A 20,802-nucleotide genomic window follows, 5' to 3' on the forward strand; every position below is an offset into this window, starting at 1 on the left:
CATCCCAGTCTCCATTCTCTTCAGTTACTCTTCAGTAAAAGGAAGGGTTTGGCCAAGGTCAGCAGGTAAGCATCCTGGTAAGCACAGGAACAGACCTTCAGAGCTCCCTTTTCTGTGTACCTCAAAACGTACACCCCTCCTTAGCCCACGCTCCCCAAACAACACTCTCTCCTGCCAGAACACTCACCGTGGTGTTAATCAACTTTTCATCACCATAATAAAATACCTGAGCTAATTAAGTTATAAAGAGAAAAGATTTATTTTGGTTCACAGTGTTGGAGAGTCCAGTCCCTGAACAAGAGGCACTACTGCTTTTTGGTTTGTGGCAAGGCAGCCCATCATAGGCCAGAGCGCATAGCAAAACCATTCACCTAATCTCAAGCCAGGGAGCGAAAGAGAGAAAGGGAAAGACAGTCCATTTGGGGGGCACACCCTCAATGACTTAAAGACCTCCCCCTAGGCCTCGCCACCACCGCCCAACAGTGAGAGCAAAGCAGGCACTGCACTGCCTGCCAGGGGTTGCTCCAGTCGCTCGGAAGGCTGAGGTGGAAGGATAGCTCAAGCCCAGGGATTTGAGGCCCACCTGGGCAACAGAGTACGACCTCGTGTCAAAAGGAAAAAAAAAAGGCTGGGCACATGCCTGTACTTCCAGTGACTCAGGAGGCTGAGGCAGGAGGATCCCAAGCCAGCCTCAGCAACTTAGACCCTGTCTCAAAAAAATAAAAAGGGTTGGGATGTGGCTCAGTGGTTAAGCCCTCTGAGTCAATCCCTGGTACCAAAATAGAAAAAAAGGGCCAGGGATGCAGTTCAGTAGCAGAGTGCTTACCTCCCATAGTCGAGGTCTGGGTTCCATCCCCAGTGCGGCAAGAAAAAAGAACAGTGAGCCAAAAGATGAGTCCTGAATGGAAGGAGGCTGGGGAGCCAGAAGAGGCCAGAGAGGCAGATAGGCGTGCTCAGCACAGCTTGTGACAGGAAAAGAGCTCTGCCCAGGGAACGCGCTCTCCCTGAGCTCCCCACCAGCCGAGACGACCACCACTATTCCCTCCTGGGGTCAAGAAATCACAAGCTGCAGTGAGGAACTCCAGTCCGCACACCTGCCCAGCGGTGCCCTACTTATTCAGTACTAGTAAAATCCCAGAACAAGGGACCCAACACACCAGACATCTCACCAAGTCACAGAGGCAGCTTGTTGACCTTGGGGACAGACCGGGAGAGCCACATGACGTGTCAGTTTCCTTTACCCAGTGCCCTGTGATGAGTCCCATGTTCTTGGCTCTGAACTGAGCAGATGAGAAAGTCTCCGGTGAGGGGCACTCTCCCCACCTGTTCTTGCTTAAAATGATATTGACCATTTCGGGGTGACGGAGTGGAAGATGAGAGATAAGTACAAGTGGTTGCTAATTAAATGTGGAAGGCGGGCGAAGAGAGCTCAGCAGAACGGGCCAGTGCCCACCTTACACAGCAAATGTCTGAGCCCGTCCCCAGGGGACCGGCCTCTTTTTTCCCTCTCTCAAAAGGCTCTTTCTTCTGCCCGCTTTTGTCTCCCTTGTACTTCATATGGCGTCACAGGTGTACAGTCTCGGCCTCAAAGGAGCCATTGTGACTTTATCCAGTCTGGGATCTGTCGATGGAAGACAGTGGCATCCCTACAAGCTGCGTGGCGCCATTACACTCACAGGGAAGGGAGTGACCGGTACGGGAAGGTGACTCACAGGCTAACCAGGCTGTTTGGGTGCCGCCTTTGCACTCCACAACTCAGCCACACTTTCCTTTGGTAAGTTCAAAAAAGAACAGGGAAGAGAAATTGCTGTCACTGTAGCAGAGGTCCAGCTCCTAGAATCCAGACTAGGCATGATTCCCTTCCCGTCTCGGCAGAACGGTATCCTTGACTACGCTGTTGGACTGTCTGCGCTGCAGGGACGGCAGCTTCTTGGTATTGATGGCATTCGGCAGGGCAGGCTGGGGCTGGTCTCCCCGGTGAGATGCAGCTGGACCAACACACCTCCCCCCAGGCGTGCAGCATGTGTCAGGCCTGCCCCCTGTCACCACCCACCTGTGTTTGCAGCTTCAGCTTGCCATCGCCTAGACCCTCGTTCCTTCCAGGGCCCCTCCCCGCCCGTCTTCCCTCCCGCTTATGTGGATCTCAGCTGGCACAGAGCAGCTCGGCTCCCCAGAAGGCAAACAGGAGAAGCAGGAGCAATTTGCAGCCCCATGCTTGGTTTCTCTAACTGCTTTGGGAGCCGGTTGGGCTGTGAAAATAGTGTTCACAGCCCAACGTTAGTCTGGAAGCCCTGGATTACACCAAGCCACGTGGGCTTCTTACTTGAGGACTTCTCAGAGCTTTTACGGTGCTAACGTGCCGTCTGACTCTCAGAACAGGGCTTGGTGGGCAGCATTTCCAAACATATCCCAGGGAATACCCAGTAACATCTCCCAGGAGAGTTCCTCGTACGCTGCAGTGGATGCGACACTGCTCAGCAGTCTGAGCTTTGGAGTCTAGCTTAAGACAAGCAAGACTTGCCACTTACTCTTGAGCAAAGCACTTCATTCCTCGGAGCCTCGATGTCCTCTTTTCTAATTGGTGTGACCATGACCTCCACGTGGTGTTTGGAGGACTAAACAGCATCCCATGGGAATGGGAAGCATGATGCCTGGAGCTCGCCAACTGTCAGCATCAGTGGTCACTTCATCGTCCAGCCAGGCGGCCATCCTGAGTTTTCCTGCTGTCCCTGGCCTCCCCCTCCACGGAGCTGACTTGTAGCTCTGTCACGCCCAGAGCCCCCTCTGCTGTCCACACTGCAGGTTCCCTGCTTCAGACTTTAACTATACCTTCCTTCCCCCCTGTCTTCACATCTAGGAATACAGCAGAAGCCCGGGAGCCATCAAAGCCCTCCCTCTCTCGTCCCCTTCCTGGGGTCGGTCCCCAAGTGACATCACCCTCACATATGTAAAGAGTCTCCAGGTTATCGAGTCCTCCTATTCCCATGACTTGAATCCAGCCACACCCATTGCTGGCCTGTGGTCCAGTCGGAGTTTTGTTCCTCATTCTCGGTCTCCGCAGTCAACTCTATATCCCTCATGCCCCAGCTAAGGCCTCACGTCTTCCAAAGACCCTCTCTAGCTGTCCCCTGCTCCCACAGGGTTACACCCTCAGTGGCCTTCGCTTCAGGAGCCTGTGCGGTCAGGGCTCCCCAGCGTTCCCACAGGTAGGGTCCAGAGCTGGCAGGGATTTTAAAATGTTCACCTTCAGACCGCTTGGCCAGTACCTGGCCCTGGGACTGTCAGTAAATATTTGTTGACTTAAAATTACTTGGATCCCCCACAAGGTCGCAGCCCTCCTCCCCATGACTCAGTGATGGTGTTAGAGGAAGAGCCAGCTCACAGCTCACTGTTTCGAAGGCTTCCCGGGCTCCTCCTCCTGCTGCTAACTGCTGCTGTTCCTCAGCACTCCTGGGTCGGGCACTGCGGTGAATGCGTCATATACGCTGAGCTGGGTTCCAGTGTCACCCCACCGTATAGAGGAATGCTGAGGCTTTTCCAACTGGTCAATGACGGAGAGGATGCAAACCCAGGGCTGCCTGGTCCCTCCAAACCCATGCCTTACACCTCCACGGACTGAGGTCCACCTGCGTTCTGGTCTAGACCATGGTCATCTCTGTTGTTATTGTGGTAGCACTGGGGACTGAACCAGGGTGCTCTACCACTGCGCTGCATCCCCAGTCCTCTTCATGTGCTACTTTGAGGCAGGATTTCAATAAGTTGCCAAGCTGGTCTTGAACTTGCGATCCTCCTCCCTTAGCCTCCCAAATAGCAGAAATTACAGGCATGTGCCACTGAGCCCAGCCTGGTCATCTAGATTTCTAAGTGTGTCTTGGTGCACATTTGATGTGTGTGCCTTGACTAAACCCACCTAACACTCATCTCCATTTTTATTTGAGCTGGTCCTTGGGGTGTGTTTCTAAAGAGCTTAGAATCAGACAGAGCAAGGGCAAGAGCCCAGGCCCTTATTGCAGCCCTCCTCTGACTCCCTAAATGACTGACACTCTTATGCCATATTTTCTCACTGGAGAGAAAAGTATGATCCCAGACACTTGCTAAACACTGAGGTAAGACTCGTTCTCCGCCCTGGTGAGCTCACAGTCCTAAACGGGAGCCAGTACGCGCAGATTCCAACCACAAGACCAGGGGCAAGTAGAAGAACTCTGGACTCAGAGTCTGAAGGATCTAGAGCCAGATCCAAATTTCTGTCTGTAGTTCCAAAATCCAGAAAGCTCTGAAAACTTACAGGTTTGCTTAATAGCTCATTTGGAAGTGAAACCTGATTTAACATAAATTTTTTACATGGTTTTTATTTGTCTCAGTGTGAATATTTATACATTTTGCTGAAGAAATGTTGATAACAGGGTGCACCCCAACCCACTGTGGGAGTATAGATAATGTATGGTTTTCAAGTCTGCAGTAAATCCAGCCCCAAGCTTGTCTTGTTCAATTGGGGGAAAATGTGTGGAAAGACTTTATAAATTAAAAAATAATGGCCAGTGTGGTAGCACATGCCTTGTAATCCCAGCAACTCCAGAGACTGAGGTAAGAGGATAGCAAGTTCCAGGCCAAGCTCAGCAATTTAGCAAATCCCCTCTCAAAACAAACAAAAAAATTTCTTAAAGGGCTGGGGATGTAGATCAGTGGCAAAGTGCCCCTGGGTTCAATCCCCAGTACCAAAATTAAAAAGTAAACTCAGGTGAGATGGTTTTAAATGGTATAGTCCCCCCTTCTGTGGAACTGAGCAGGTGACTTTTTTCAGGGCCAGGAAGAGGGTCAAAAGATCTGTTAGGGGAAGTAAAATTTGAGCTGGGTCTTGAAAGGTGAATTGAGCTTCTCACTTCATGGAGAAGCTGTGGAAACAAAATTCTGGACTGAGCGAGGAGGGTGTAGAAAATGCACAGAAAAAAATGTCTTTAAGCAGCTTGAGCACATGGACTTTGTCAGCTTACAGGAAAAAAGTCTTGATTATCTGTCAAAATGCAGGAGAGAAGCAGTAGGGATAATACAAAGGGGCAGCTAGTCCAGAATGCATTTGCTCTGGGCAGGGTTTTTCTCTGGGATGCCGACTTAACGTGCTCACAGAGAAACGTGACTGATGCCCATCCACTCAGCGTGGTCTGATGGGACGGCCCTGGCGGTGGCTCACAGCCCCTCCCGTCAGGCAGGTGCAGCAGGTGCCAGTCCCCACACCCGCCCTGGAGGGGGCTCTTCACTGCCTTCTGCCTGGTCCGGGGTCAGTCTTTTCTAGGTGGCAACTCAAACATCAGACTGCCAAGTTCAGAGCAGTTCAGCTACTTACTACTGTTAGTGACCTTGAGCAAGTTATTTACCTCTTCTGGTGCCTTTGTTCCTCGCCATAAAAGCAGAACAATGGCATGAAAGTGCGGACGCTGGCCCAAAGCACTTAGCAGGGCACCTGAGGGCTAAGCATTGGGTACGCACTAGTCATTACTGTGACAAGGACTCCCTCTCCAACTGACTAGATAAGTACATGAGTCCTTAATACTTACCTTAAAAAACATTTTATTCTTTCTGCCCCCAGCCATCCACTCCTTCCTCGTTAGCCATTTTCTATAGAAAGTTACTCTTTTGGTTTCATGCCACTTGTCTCACTTATGGTGTGACATGGCCTTCCTTACTTTAACAGTACAGGTATTCCCAGTGTGGGCTCCCTAGATCCTCAGGGGTCCTAGTAGGTAGTCGGAGACATTCCTGAACTCATTCCAGGATGCTGATGTCCAGCAGTGTAAACAAGAACACCTGCTTTGGAAAAAGATAAACCTGCCCCTTACCAGTCACCTAAGCCTGTGTAAGTTCCATAATCTTGAAGAGCCTCATTCCCTACTAGATAGCACAGGACTGTTAATACTTCCCTCACAGCTTAAAATAAACCATGTGTTTAAAGCCTAGCATAGGGCTTGGTGTGTAAGAAATACCTCCTAAGTGCCTGACTCCATTATTACTATTAGTTAAAACATTTCTTGAAAATCACTTTTACTCCCAGGACAAGGCCTAGGTTAATGAAAAGGTAGGTGTCTACAGGAAGTGGATGGTATTACTTCAGTTTAGTGAGCTGATACAGTGGCCTCTGGTTGGCAGGTCCATAGGTGAAAATGAGTAAGATTTCTACTTAATAAATACATTTAGGCAGAGAAGTATTGCAAACCTGAAATCTTACAGTGTGGAGAAAGAGGGTCTCTGGTCATTAAAACAGCATGGGGACTCACAAGTTTCGTCCGCTTACTATTGCTGGCTCATTGTTTCTAAAGAACTTTGTTAATAAGTCACACATGGATGCTGTCACTTGGCCTCCCTCAAAAAGCCTGTGGGCAGGTTTTACCCCTTAAGCGAAGTTTCAAGGTATTGGTACTGTGGTGTCAAGTCCTCGTGAGCCAAAAGACCTATCGCAGACTTAAATGGGAGAAGCTCTTGGAAGCCATCCAGCCCGAACCACCTCCCTACCCCATTGCACAGAGCAGAGAAGAAATTTACCCATGGTGCCCCTGCTGTCCTGTCGTGGGGATACAACCTAAGACCTGCCCCCACCCCCATCCATCCAGGGTCCTTTCTGACAAACTGAGATCCTTGCCTAGAAGAGACATGACTCCAGGGGCTCAGTCACTGTCACCAGGGAATGCTCTCCAAATAGAAAGTCCATCTCTCCATTTCCCACCCTCTGCCACCAAGGAAAATGTCTCCTCTGCCTACCTGCATTAGGGCCAGCAAAACCACAAACAGGTGGGAGGACAGGTGGGCAAGCCCAGGGCTTCCCAGAGGTGCCTTTGGGGCACCTTCATCTGGAGAGGTTGCCTCAGCGGGCCGGAGGTCAGGCCTGAGAATCTATATTATTAGTGAGCACACCACGGAATTCTTAGGACAAAGCAAGGTTGGGGACACTCGGGGCCAATCCAGGTCAGCGGAAGCTTTCACTGTTTTCATCTGGTGTGGACAGCGGGGCTGGGAGTGCACCCGCACCCTGTGTTGTTCCTTGGGACACCGTCTTTCCAGCACAACCTAATTCCTGGGCACACATGGCAGCTCAGACGTGTTGCCTGACCTACTTTGGGGAGATGATTTGAGCGGAAGACGCCCAGTCTAGCCTGGCTGACATTAACGTCTCTCTTTGGCTTTGTGCTTAGACTGAAGAACCTGGAGCTAGCGGCCAGGGGAGGATCAGACGTCCACGTGAGGATGCTGGCGGCTCCTATCAATCCATCTGACATAAATATGATCCAAGGTAACCTTGGTTTCTGGGGCTTATGTTAATTGGCTTTTTTGCTCAGCTGCCATCTCATTGCCAGTCCTCCTCAGGTGCGGGTGAGAAATGCCCGTGATTGCAGCAGCTGTTCTCCAGTGGCGCCTTCTGCAGACTGTGCCACCTTCTGACCTCTCTCCTCTGCAGCAGGAAGATTGCAGTGGGGAGGAAAGGACCCCTGCGACATGTTGGACTCCTTTTCCAGCTGCCTCACCCCCAGGGTACCACGAATGCTAAAGGGTCTGAGGCTCAGGTGGAGGCTGAGGCTGGTCGGAGGCAGGCCCATCAGGCTCGGGTCTGACTGGCCCCGAGTCCGTGCTCTCTCCCTGCCCAGATGTGGCTGGCTGACCCTTTGCCCTCTTCTCCCTCAGGGAATTACGGCCTGCTCCCCAAGCTGCCTGCTGTTGGAGGGAATGAAGGTGTGGGACAGGTGGTAGCGGTGGGCAGCAGTGTGACTGGGCTGAAGCCAGGAGACTGGGTGATTCCAGCAAACGCCGGTTTGGGTGAGTTTTCCCAGGAGTCAGCAGCTGTTTTGTGCTTCCAGATCCTGGTTCACCCACTTGAGAGTCGTCTCATTGGCTCAGTGGAACTTACTAGGTTCCCGTGGCTGCCTCAGGAGGGGTGGGAGCTAAGCAATGACAGCAGAATCCATTTCTTTTGCCCTGGAGGGGACGTTGCTGCATTCTCATCTTCTTGGACCCATGTTGATGGAAGTCGTAATTCTCTGAATCCTCCATCCCTAAATCCCTGCTGAAAGGTGCAGTGGAGCACGCAGATAAGGTGATCCCTGCCCTCCAGGAGACAGAAATCTAATTGAAGAAATCTGTAAACCAATAACCTCAATAAAAGGAGTGCTACAAGTTCGCAGGAAGCAGAGGGTATGTGGCCCTTCTGTGTGTGTGTGTGTGTGTGTGTGTGTGTGTGTGTGTGTGTGTGTGAGAGAGAGGATGCTGGGAAGGATCAGGAAAGGCTTTGTGGAGGAGGCTTCCTTAGAACGGGCCCTGGATGAATGAGTTGTTAGGTAGAGATGAGCTTAACATTTCATTTGAATAAAGCAAAATGAGCAAAGGTACAAAGGTGAATTTGGGAAATGGTGGGAAATCAGTGTAGCCTCAGCAGGGGATTCGCATGGGAGAGGGAGGCAGGCGTGAGAAAGAAGGTCAAAAAGGGTCGCGCATGGTGGTGCACACCTGCAGTCCCAGCGACTCTGGAGGCTGGGGCAGGATCACAAGTTCCAGGTCAACCTGCACAACTTAGCAAGACTGTAGGCAACTTAGCAAGACCCCTGTCTCAAAAAAACAAAAAGGACTGGAGATGTGACTCGCGGCAGAGCACCCCTGGGCTCAACCTTCAGTACCAAAAAAATAAATAAATAAAAGGTAGGGCATGGCCACCTGGGATAAGGCCCTGCACAAGCCAAGCTACGGGGTAGGATTTTCTTTATGTGTAAAAATGAGTCATTGGTGTGTTTTGGTTTTTTAGCACTTGACGGTTTCAAGGCCCCCCATTATAAAACAGGTTCTCACGGCACCTGGAGAGTGTGGCAATGGCTCTGTCGCCACTGGACATGAGGCTGAAGCCTGAGAAGTGAAACTTGCCAAATCCAAACAGCAGAATGAGGGCGAGCACAGTAGACTTCTGTCTCCTGTGCTTTTCCCACTCCTTGACCTCTAGGTTGGGACAAGGGAGAAGGCAATTAAAAGGAATATTAAGAAGACACATCAGGGGCTGGAGGTGTAGCTCTGTGGTAGAGGGCTTGCCCAGCATGTATATGGCCCTGGGCGATTCCCAGAACCATCCCCCCAAAAAGACCCTTTAGATTACAACTTACAGAGACCCAACTCAAACTTGCCTTTAAAAAAAAAAGAATTTAATTGATCTGTGGAACTGAAAAGTGTAAGAGATTGAAAGCTTCAGGCATAGCTGCACCCAGGAAGCCTAACGCTGTCAGAGCTCTCTCTTGTCACTGGTTCTCAGGTAAGCTATCCTCACATAGTGACATAATGATAGCAAGAGGTATTTACTGACCACTCTCTTTGAGCCAGGCATTATTTTAGCACTTTATGTATATTAAATCAATTATTCCTACCTCATTTTGCAGATGAGACAAATGTAAAGAATTAAGCGATTTGTCTGAGGTCACCCAGTGAGAGGCAGAGCTAAGATTCAGATCCATGCTGGTACATGCTGCTCATAGATGGCCACCAGCAGCCTGAGAGTGTGCATTGTCCCGAGAACAGATGAGCACATCCTGCACAATCACATCCAGCACTCCCGTCTCTGTCCCTAAACGGCCCTGGCTGGCCCTTCTTGGGTCCTTGCCTGTCCGTAAGCCAGTCACTTGGGGCATGGAGGGAGCCACTAGATTCTCCCTTGAATCTTGCCCGCCTCTGTGGTACAGAGGGTGAGATCTGGTGGTGGACAACCCAGAGGTTAGAAAGGAGCCCTTCTAGAGAGAGAAAGGGAGCAGGCAGGAAGCCAGCAGGAACAGGAGCTCTGGGGAGCTGCCGAGAATGGCTCCTCCTTCTCCTTCACCCACCTGGCCGTGAGAGAGCCCCACACCCCGAGCACACGGATAGCTGCAAGGACACACTCGGTGGACACAGGCTGGAGTTCCCTAGTGGGACACTGGAAAGGACTCCCAGAGAAGCAGTGCACCAGCCTCATCTGGAAGCCCGACTAGAAGTGCCCCTAGAGGTGCAGCCGTGCCAGGTGAGAAGGGGCCTCCCAGGCGGGGAGCACAGCCGCACAGAGGCGAGGGAAGAGGCAAGGCCGTGACAGAGCCACTGGCAATGCGGCCAGCCCAGGTCCCTTGGGAGCGGGAGAATAGCCAGATGGAGTGGGGAGGTCGATGAGGCTGCATCTTGGAGGTCTTGCATCCAGCTCTGGGCCCACCAGGGAGTCAAGTAGAGGGATGACAGGATCAGATGTGTGCAGAGCAGGGAAAGGTCTAGAAAGGCAGAGTGTGGAGACCGGAGGCCAGGGAGGAGGGGTGAACAGTTCAGGCCTCAGGTGAGGAGGGTCTGAGCAAGACTGTCACAGGACTGGAGGAGAGGACCCGAGAGCTAAAGTAATAGGACCCAGTAGGACTTCAGCTTTGGAGAAGAGAAGGATAAAGGCTATCTGCCAGGTGTGTAGGTACCTCCACCCCAAACAGGTGGTGGTGTTAGCCCCAACGGGGATTCCTCCCTCCCAATCAGGTAAGTCTTTTGGACAAGGAGCCAGTTGGAGAGGGTGAGGATTCTATAATTATGAGGAATATAGTTAACTCAGTTTTTCAGTAAACACTTTGTGAGCCTCTACAGAGTGCTGGACTCCAGAACGCAGTGGTAAACACAGTCTTTCCTCTTGTGAAGACTGCAGATTAGTAAGAGTGGCAATCAGTGGGCATGGTGGTGCACGCCTGTGATCCCAGCCACTCGGGAGGCTGAGCCGGAGGCTCGCCTGGACAACTTAGACTGTGTCTCAAAATAAAAAATGAAAGGGCTGAGGATGTAGCTCAGTGGTGGGGCAACCCTGGTTCAATCCCCAGTACCACCAAAAAAAAAAAAAAAAGCCTTCATTAAAGCCTATGTCCAACCAGATCATGGTCATGTTTTCGTAGCACTGAGTTGTGGCTGTGCCCGTAGCCGGCTTTTCCCCAAGTGCAGCAGACAGTGGGCTAGGGAGCACGGATGGATGTTTGCCAATTGGCTTTCTCACTGGGAAACGCTCAGAATCTTCCTGAGGCAGCACAGGGCAGTAGAAGGAGCGCTGGCCTGGCATTCAGACACAAGTTCCTCTTCCAGCTCTGCTTTATGACCTTGTTTAAGTCACGACTTTGAGCCTCAGTTTCCTCATCCCTAAAATGGGCTAGTAGCCGGGCGCCATGGCACACTCCTGTAATCCCAGCAGCTCGGGAGACTGAGGCGGGAAGATTGCAAGTTCAAAGCCAGCCTCAGCAACTTGGTAGGTTCCTAAGCAATTCAGCGAGACCCTGTCTCAAAATAAAACATAAAAAGGACTGGTGATGTGGCTCCATGGTTAAGCACTTCTGGGTTCAATCCCTGTACCAAAATAAATAAATTAATTAATTAAATGAAGCTAACAGTTGCTGCCTCACATCCCTCAAAAGACCCACAGCTCAGTGGAGGGGATATATGCAGTGATCTTTGCAAATGCTAGACTTCTCTGTACATCTTATTAGGAGCTGGCAATTGTTTTTCTTAAGGTCCAAATAATGAGCATTTAGTCTTTGCAGGCTATTCCATCTCTATGGTGACTACCCAACTCTGCCATTGTAACAGGCATAGATAATAGACAAACAAGTCAAGCTTTATTCTAAAAGCAATATTTAGAGCTGGGGATGTAGCTCAGTTGGTAGAGTGCTTGCCTCACAAGCACAAGGCCCTGAGTTTGATCCCCAGCATTGCAAAAAAAAAATAAAAGCAGTATTTATAAGCCACATTTGGACCATAGACCATAGTTTTCAACCCCACATTAGATGCTAGAGATCGTTAAGGGTCAGCTGCAGAGGAGTGGGGAATGGTGTACCTCAGAGCTGGTGCTTGGGAACCAGGATCAGCAAAGGAAACCAACGTGTGTGACACCCCTGTGTTCCGGGCACAGTGATAATCTGTATATAAATGCCCTCACACTTAACCTCGGCACTGTAAGTGTCATGCTCTGAAACTCAAGAAAGGTTGAGTGAGCCAGGCATGGTGGCGCACACCTCTAATCCCAGCGGCACGGGAGGCTTAGGCAGGAGAATCAAAAGTTCAAGACCAACTTCAGCAATTTAGGGAGGCCTTAAGCAACTTAGCAAGACCCAAAATAGAAAATAGAAAGGGCTGGGGGCTTATATCAATGTAAAGTGCTCTAGTTCAAGCCCCAGTACCAAAAAAATAAAAGGTGGAATGATAATTTGAAGTCACACAACTAGTTGAGTGACAGAGCCAGTTTTTAAGCAGGTATCTCCAACCCTAGAATCTGAGGGCTTCTACTGTAAACCTGAAAGCCCTTCTTGCTGACCATGAGCACTGCCTCCATCTCACCCAGGGTCTGTTGAGAAGAAAGGCAGAGTCTGCTCAGTCCTAGAAATCCATGTCACCGGCTGGATTCCACTGTCATGCCGTAGAGGAATCAGAAAACACCCTTAATCTCACGCCTGGAAAGCCCACACTCAGCATTTGGCCCTGAGTACAGCCATTGTCGGCTGGGGAATGGGCGCCATGATGAACCAGACTAGGTGAGGCCTAGAAGAGGCCCAGGCGCCTTCTGGAGTCCTCAGGGACCCTCTACCTTCTCAGACCGACTCTAGAGCCGGTGTGACCTTTAACAGGATGTTCCTGCCTGTCCCCCCTAGGCCTAGTCCCTAAAGCCCACGTCGTTTGCCCCTCTTGTGGCACAGGGGGGCAGTTGTCTGGGTGTCATGGTGTAGATCTGAGGTGTCCTCAGAAGCTCACGTGTGAGACGATGCAGGAATGTTCGGAGGTGACCTGGCTGGAGTATGAGAGGTGTGACCTAATCGGCGGATTAGTCCACCGAGAGGGATTAACTGGGCGGTAACCACAGGTTAGCAGGGTGTGACTGGAGGAAGCAGGTCACTGAGGGTGTGCCTTGCAGGGTTTACAGTTTGTGCCTGGTGAACAGAGCTCACTGTCTACTTCCTGACTCCATTTCCTAAGCTGCTTCCCTCCGCCACACCCTTCCACCATGATGCTGTGCCCAGAGCTACGGGGCTGGCTGACCACGGACTGAACCTCTGAAACCGTGAGCCAAAATAAACTTCCTCCTCTGTGTTCCTCTGGTTGGGTCTTTTGGTCACAGTGACACAAAAGCTGACCAAAACACTGGGCCACACGATTCCAGGACACTGAGAGAATCCCAGGAACTAGATAGTGGGCCTCGCTGAGAGCTTGGGAAGTCAGACCAAGGGCCACTGCCACATCGGGGCCACCAGGCACTGAGCCAATAAGGCTCCACACATTTTCTCCAAGTGCTACAGTGAGGATGTGGTGGAGGTGACGCTGGAGTCTGACCCCAAGACCTGTTCTCCTCACGTCTTCTTCATGCACCATCCTGCCTGTCCCTGCACCCGGTCCTCACCAGATCCTCTTGATTCTGTCCCCAAAGGACCACTCAAGGCCACCCTCTCTTCTTCATCCCACTGCCAGAGTCTTAGTCTCAGCAGCCATCAGCAGAGACCTCGTCCCCTACAGAGACCTCCCAACTGCACCCTCCTCGCTTCCACACTGCCCGTCCCCATCCAGCCTCTTCCACCAGCAGCGAAGGGATCTCAGAACAGACATCAGGCCTCCTCAGTCTCTCAAAGCTCATTAGAGGCCTGCCATTCACTCACTAAAATCTGCTGTCCGTGCCACGGCCCCGACCCCATGAGTTTAAACTGTAGGTTGTGACCCATTAGTGAGATCGGTCTAGTGGGTTACAAATGGATTTTTTTTTTTTACTAAAATTAAGCAGTATCAAAAAATAATAGCAAAGCATATCACACATAGTATGTTAACTTTCCTCATCTGTGACAAAATATCTGAGGTAAAAAAGGAAAGGTATACTTTGGTTTCACAGCTTCTAGTCCATGATCAGTTCGTTATTCTTATCGCCTTGGGCCTGCGGTGACAGAACATCGTGGCAAGAGCACATGGCAGAGGAAGCCTGTCTACCTCATAGTGGCCAAGAAGCAAAGAGTAAGAGGAGGGGTCACAGTCCCAACAGACCCTGCAAGGTCAAACCCCCATTCACCTAACTTACTTCCACTGGGGCCCACTTCTTAAAGGGCCCACCACCTCCCAACAGTGCCATAGGCTGTGGATCAAGTCTTCAACACAAGGGCGTTTGGAGGACATGTCAGATCCAAACTGTAGCACAGGGTAAGGGTATGTATTGTTCTAGAAGGCTCTGGCTTCTGTCAGATATATTCAGATATGTATGTGTACTAGTTCACAGTGGAACTCTTGGGTACCATGAGTCGAGATCCTGAAAGTCTGTGTGTCTGATGGGTCTCAAGCCACTCCTCCCAGTACTCTCTGCCCTCCAGTGTGGATTCTTCCAGTCCCGTCCTTTTATCTGCCTTGCCTCAGAGGCTTTTCGCATGCTTTTTCTTCTGCCTAGAATGTTCTTTGTGTACTTGGAGTAGTTAACATCTCTGTCCTACCCATCCACCTCTATCTCTCTGCTGCTACTGTGTCTTAATTCTAATTCTTAGCCAGGTGTGGTGGCACATGCCTGTAACCTAGCAACTCAGGAGGCTGAGGTATGAGGATTGCAAGTTCAAAGCCAGCCTCAGCAACTTAGCAAGGCCCTATCTCAAAAAATAAAAATAGAAAGGGCTGGGGATGTGGCTCAGAGGTTGAGTACCCCTGGGTTCAATCCCCATTTCCAAAAATAATAGTAATAATAAGGTATAGATCTTGTATTTGCTTATTTGTTTTCACCTGTTCTGCTCCTCTAGAACAAACGAAAAGGATGTAGCTGAGCATGGTGGCTTGTGCCTATAGTCACCGTTACTCCGAGGACTAGGGCAGGAGGGTCGCTTGAGCCTAGAAGTTCAGGAACAGCCTGGGCAACATAGCAAGACCCCATGGATTAAAAAATAAAAAGGAAGAAAAGAACAGTTGAATGAACAAATAAACATAGGTTTTGTGTGTGTGTGTGTGTGTGTGTGTGTGTGTGTGTGCTTAAGTACTTGGCTTATGGAGGTAGCCCACATACCCAGGATCTAGCTCATTCTCCACCGGATTGGCCCAATGTCTTTGGGCAGGTCCTTCCCTCAGTTTCCCCCCCTGTTGTGTGCAGGGCTTGCCGCTGAGTGGGTGCTGATACTAGATAAAGGCCCTCTCAATACTGACATTCTATGATTCTTTTGTCTGGATATAGAATGTGGGCTGGGGTTAATGATCATTTCTTCCAGTTTACAGAATTTCTTCATTTTCCTGTATCTTTCTTGATTTTCACAATATCTCTTGGGAAGGCCAGTAAGGCTGTTCTTGCCAGTGTCAGTTACACATTAGAAGCACAGAACTCAGTGGCTTGGGAATTTGATCAAATAACTGACTAGAAAAAACTAATACCACCAGATACCGTGCTGGTGGTGCATGCCAAGAATCCCAGGGACTTGGGAGGCTGAGACCAGAGGCTCACAAGTTTAACGCCAGCCTGAGCTATTCAGCAAGGCCCTCAGCAACTCAGTGAGGCCTTGTCTCAAAACAAAAAATTAAAAAGACTGGGGATGTGACTCAGTAGTAAAGCACCCCTGGGTTCAATTCCCAGCAGCAGAAAAGCAAAAAAGAAAGAAGAGAAAACCCAGGTGCCAGACCTGAGCCCTTGATGTCTGCCTTGACAGTTTTCCCTGCCACGAGGCGAGTCAGCCTTCCTAGAGAACGAGGACTGTGGAGGGAAAGCGCTTTCTCGGCTTCATTCTCTTGCCCGACTGTTGCATTACTGTCTTGCCTTCAGAGTCCAGTACTTTGAGGTCCTCAGGCACCAGTGCTGTGACATTAGCTAAATCCAATAACTCAATGGGGCAACTCATCGAACCGCCTTTACCCCATTTTTAAAATAGGAATAACAAAACCTGCCTTGTGTAATCCTCACGAGAACTCAAAGACTTCAAAGGGAACTTCAAGATTTTCTTTTTCCTTTAAACATTTCTTTAAATCTGTCCTAGCTGCCCTTGGTCCAAAGAGAGCGATCTGAGGTTGGGTGGGCACAGGAATCCCCCTTACTACCCTGGCCTCATCCCCTGCCTCAGGCACCTGGCGGACCGAGGCCGTGTTCAGCGAGACAGCACTGATCCAAGTTCCCAGTGACATCCCCCTTCAGAGTGCTGCCACCCTGGGTGTCAATCCCTGCACCGCCTACAGGATGTTGGTGGACTTTGAGCAGCTCCAACCAGGTAGGGACCTGCAAGCGGGGGAGCAGGCGAGGGCCGCCCCACCAGGGCAGACCCAGATCCTGGCCCTGAGAACGGGGTGGGGGGTGGGGGGGTAGGGGGGTTGGTGAGGGGCCTGGGCGGATTAGGGCCCCGCCTGGTGAGTGTGCTACTGTGCTTTTGACTCAGGAAGATGTTGACCTGGTTCCTAGAAAACACCCTGAAACACACGAGGAGTCCAACCTTGGAAACGGCCACAGGGTCACATTCCCTAGAGCTTGGGATGGAATTCTGTCACTCAGCAAAAATGTGTTGAGCTGTGCTAAGCTCTGGGGACACAAAGCCAGACAAGACAGACACAGTCTCTGTGTTTTCAGTAAAATGCTGAACTTGGTGTTACTCATCCTGCTCGGCATCCACACAGCACTGTCCGTCTGTAGGTGCCCTTGCAGGCCACGTCCCTACTGAGTGTTTCGCCTTCAAAGCTGCACAGGGAGGTGAATGTCATTGGCTAAGAGCTCGAGGCCCAGGCACACAATCTAGATCTGAACCCGCTTCACCTTTACTAGCTGCACTCACCGCTACCTCAGCAGAGTGTTCATCCGTGGGATGGAGAATAAGGAGGGTTGAGGAACCCCAGGAGCCCAACCTTTAGCACAGCACCTGGCCTGCTGGGCAAGGAGTGCCAGCTGCTTTCGTGCGTCTTCCTTGGAGAGGTGAACTCCTTGCATGAAATCACTCTGCAGGTAAACAGCAAAGCCACGTGTCTTACCTGGGTTCTCCTGAAAGCGCAGCCTGGCAGCAGGAGTGGGAGCAGGCAGTTCTTTTGGGATGTGGTCCCAGGAAGCGGGAGAAAGGGAGTGGAGGGAGCAGGGTGAGGACAGAGGCCAAGTCATTAAGACCAGTCCTGCTGGGACCCTGCAGAGACCCTCATCAAGCTCACTAGAATTAACCCCAAAGGGACAGGAGGCTGGGCCAGTTTCCACCAACTCACATCCCCTGCTGTTTGGTGTGTTTGCAGTAGTGGGGATCAAACTCGGGGCCTCATGCTTGCTCGCTTGGCAAGCACTCTGCCACCGAGCTACACCCGCCCCTGCACCCCGCCTAGCCATGAGCCAGCGGGAACTACAGAAATCCCCCAGGCCGCCTCTCTCATGCCAGTGGGGAAACTGAAGCCAAGTGCTGATGGAGTTAGGCAGCCAGCCACTGCCCAGGCCTGGGGGAAGCCAGTCCCAGCTCGCAGAGAAACGCGCCTTCTCAGGGCTGTGCAGAGGGGTCTTGGGAGCCCTCCGTGGGGAAAGCCAGGAGGTGTGACCAGGGACCTCTGATGGATCCTAGTGTAGCAGACACTGTGACCACCTGCACTTCACCTCCTCAGGCCACTCCTGATTTGGGCTGCAGCTGCGGGAGACAGATCTGGGCATTCTGATGGTACCCGCTGTGCCCACTGGACACTGCTCCACTTTTATGCTTCAAGGCTATTACAGCCCAGGCCAGAGCCACAGCGAACAAACGTAGGATCCTGGCCCACAGTAAGAATCACAGTTCACATTGCCATCTAGTACATACACATATATGAAAAATATGTGGATTATACATGTATATACGTGCATATGTGTGTATGTATAGTTACATATGAGACCAAAGTTCAAAGTTTCACGACACATTATTTGCCCTTACCATGTGGGATGCACTCTGGTATTTATTGTCTTTTCTTTAAGTCTAACTAAAACAAAACGGTGCTGCCTGGGACCCACTAGATTGATTCATGATGCACTAGTACCTGTACACTGACTCTGACGGAGGATGGACATCCTCCTCCCAGAAGCCCTCTGTCTCTGCTCCACCCACCGTGCACAGATCCCAGAAGCCTCTCAAACACCAGGGGGCATTTCATAGTTAACAAAGCACCTGCCTGGACACATGGCATTTGGTTCTAATCTGGAACACCTTTACTGGTGCCCCTAGGATTCCTGTTTTTGAGGAGAAAACTGAGATTCGAAAAGGACATGACTTGCCCCGTCTTGTCTAGTTAGTCACTGGTGAAGCCGGGACTCGCCCAGCTCCATCTTGTTCCAGAGCCATGTTTTCCCCAGTATGCCATGCTGCCTGCCCCACTGGCAAAGTCCAAAGCCAGTCCTGGGCTTTGACCACGAAGCGCCTGCAGGACCCTGTTTCAAGGGTTGCCAGCTTCTCCAGCTCACCTTTATTAAACACGATGTGGCCCTTCCCCCTGGGAGGCTGCAGGCTTGATAAGCGCGGCTGACTGTGGGATGCAGCCATGGCACATGATCAGCAGAGACACCCACAGTGTTGTGGGAACACAACAGGGAGCCCAGGAGGGCTCCGTGAAGGAAGCCACACTGAAGCTGTGCTTGGAAGGTGACATAGGATGTCAAAAGGGAGTGATTGCAAGCCAAGGAAATGATCTAAGCAGAGACGGAGGACACAGGAGTCGGGAGGATGATGAAGGATCAAAACCAGCTGGGCCTTAATTACGTCCTTTGTGGACACTGAGTGACCAAGTCAAGGAAGGCATCATGGATGTTCTGGAAGTTTGGGAAGGATTGAGGAACAGTGAGTGATGGTACAAAATCTGAAAAGGCTTCCCTGCCAGATCCTGGGTACTTCTGGGGCCTGCACACTTCACCTCTTCCACTGTCCTGGGATCCTGGCTGGGAACCCTTGGCCTATTTCAGGTCTGCAAGGTTTGACTTGGGTCTCTTCCTGGCTTCACAGGGGACTCTGTCATCCAGAATGCATCCAACAGTGGAGTGGGGCAAGCAGTCATTCAGATCGCAGCAGCCCTGGGCCTAAGGACCATCAATGTGGTCCGAGACAGGTGGGTGGGGGGTCTGATTCCAGACCACGACTTGGACCTTTCCCCCTCGCATCCCTGCAGGTGCCCACATCTCCACCAGAGGGCGCCCTTGCATAAGCATAAAGGGCCTCCTTTACCATGGAACAGTTGGCAGCCGAAGCCCATGAGTCAGCCCCAAGAAATGAAGTCCAGGTGGCACTTGGCTATAGGATGAGTGAATCTGAAATGTAGAGATGACAGGAAGGAGGTGGAGTCGTTGTTACTGACCAGCTTCTGACATTCCCTTGTTTTTAAAATCACAGTTAACAGGTGGGAATGTTTTGAGCTGTCTTGTTCTTCCTGTGAACTACCTAGCCCAAGGCCCCTCTTCCCCTGGCGTTTTTGCACTCAATATAACTGTAAAGGAGACGGGGCAGGTTTGCCCCCTCTCTTTTACAGATGAGGAAACAGTTTCAGAGAGAGAAAGCAGTTCGTTCGGGGAGACTTGGCAAGTCAGTAACAGGCTTGTTTTCCTTCCACCATAGCATCCAGCTGCTCTAAGTTTTGCTGTCCACAATGTGGCCATGGGGGGGCCAGTCCTGGAAGGAGAATCGATACTTGATTCAGTTCCCCATCTCCTCATTCGTGCTAACAAAAAGGATTCTGCCCAAGAGACCAGGGCCACTCCTTGGCCAGAGTGTATCTGTACAACACCCTGAGTTGCCCCTTGAAAAGTGGGTGCACTTCACCTCGTCCACCATCCTGGGATCCAGGAAAAGAAGTGGAGTTTGTCATTTCAGTAGAAAAATTCAGGAAGTGAAATTGCTTCTTTCTGGGCACAGATGGTTTCTAGTATCCCTAAGTTGGCAGGGGTTACAGAAACCTCCCAGCCCTGGCTCTGACCAGGGAGGATGGCCAACAAGGAAACAAGGCCAGGAGCTGTTGGCGCCTGATTAAATTGTGTGGCTGGCCCCTGTGTGAGGCCTGGCTTAGCCCCAATTCCAGGTTCCCAGAAAGAAACGTGGGTTCTTACAGCTGTGGCAGAGGGGCCCTGGGAGCTTAGGGGAGAGAAAGCCAGCAAGTATGACCAGGGACTTTGGATTGTGTTTGGTTTCCAGACCTGACATCCAGAAACTGATGGACAGACTGAAGGATCTGGGGGCTGAGCATGTCCTCACAGAGGAGGAACTAAGAAAGCCAGAAGCAAAAAACTTGTTCAAGGTACCTGGGAAGAGGGCATTGCTTCTCCATCCCACGCCCATCTCCCTGAAGAAAGGTGGCCAGCCCACTGCTCCAGTCTGCAAACGTCCTTTTTGCCTCTGGGAAGGAGAAAGCCTGTTCCCCTCAGCCAGGGGACAATGTGCAGGAGAAGCTAACGAAGTGTAGTAAACCCTGTATGATTTGCAGTTTTAAACATCTGTGGCGAGTTCCATCACTGCAGATATAAATCAGAGTTGGGAGAGGACCTAGGAAACTGAGGCACAGAGAGGCAAGAGGAAAGAACGAGTCAACCAATCCTAAGCTTCTGCCTCCATTTTACCTGAGAGTTCCCAGAAAGCTCTAAAAAGGAGTTGTTTTGGAGGTTTCTTGATGAGGAAGCCCAGACTCAGGAAAGATAGATGACTTGGCCAGGATCATGTAGATATAAGTGGTGCATCAGGGCTGATCCCAGGGGGCTCTGAGCGCAGAGCCCTGACCCTTCCACAACACCTGCCCCCAACAACTCCCAGTAAGTGAGCAAACCCTGCCACCAGCCCTGTTCAGTGAACCAGCTGGAGAGACCAAACATGCACCCCTCAGGAATGTGTGCCCCTCGAGGACACTCTGGAGCAGCAG

At 51.1% G+C, this 20,802-nt stretch overlaps 1 protein-coding gene across 3 annotated transcripts in view; it reads left to right on the plus strand.

Moving 5' to 3' along the window:
* Mecr (mitochondrial trans-2-enoyl-CoA reductase) overlaps positions 1-20,802 on the plus strand; it is a 30,463-nt gene that overhangs the window by 4,961 nt on the left and 4,700 nt on the right. For 2 of the 3 annotated variants that reach the window (XM_047529295.1, XM_047529297.1), the window contains exons 2-6: positions 7,182-7,279; positions 7,669-7,800; positions 16,047-16,190; positions 18,906-19,008; positions 20,085-20,187. In XM_047529295.1, the coding sequence (XP_047385251.1) occupies positions 7,182-7,279; positions 7,669-7,800; positions 16,047-16,190; positions 18,906-19,008; positions 20,085-20,187 (580 nt within the window). Of the gene's footprint in view, positions 1-1,569; positions 1,775-7,181; positions 7,280-7,668; positions 7,801-16,046; positions 16,191-18,905; positions 19,009-20,084; positions 20,188-20,802 lie in introns of all 3 variants that reach the window. The other variant, XM_047529296.1, reaches the window with a different exon arrangement.

Source organism: Sciurus carolinensis, chromosome 1, assembly GCF_902686445.1.
Source record: "Sciurus carolinensis chromosome 1, mSciCar1.2, whole genome shotgun sequence".
Lineage (NCBI taxonomy): Eukaryota > Metazoa > Chordata > Mammalia > Rodentia > Sciuridae > Sciurus > Sciurus carolinensis.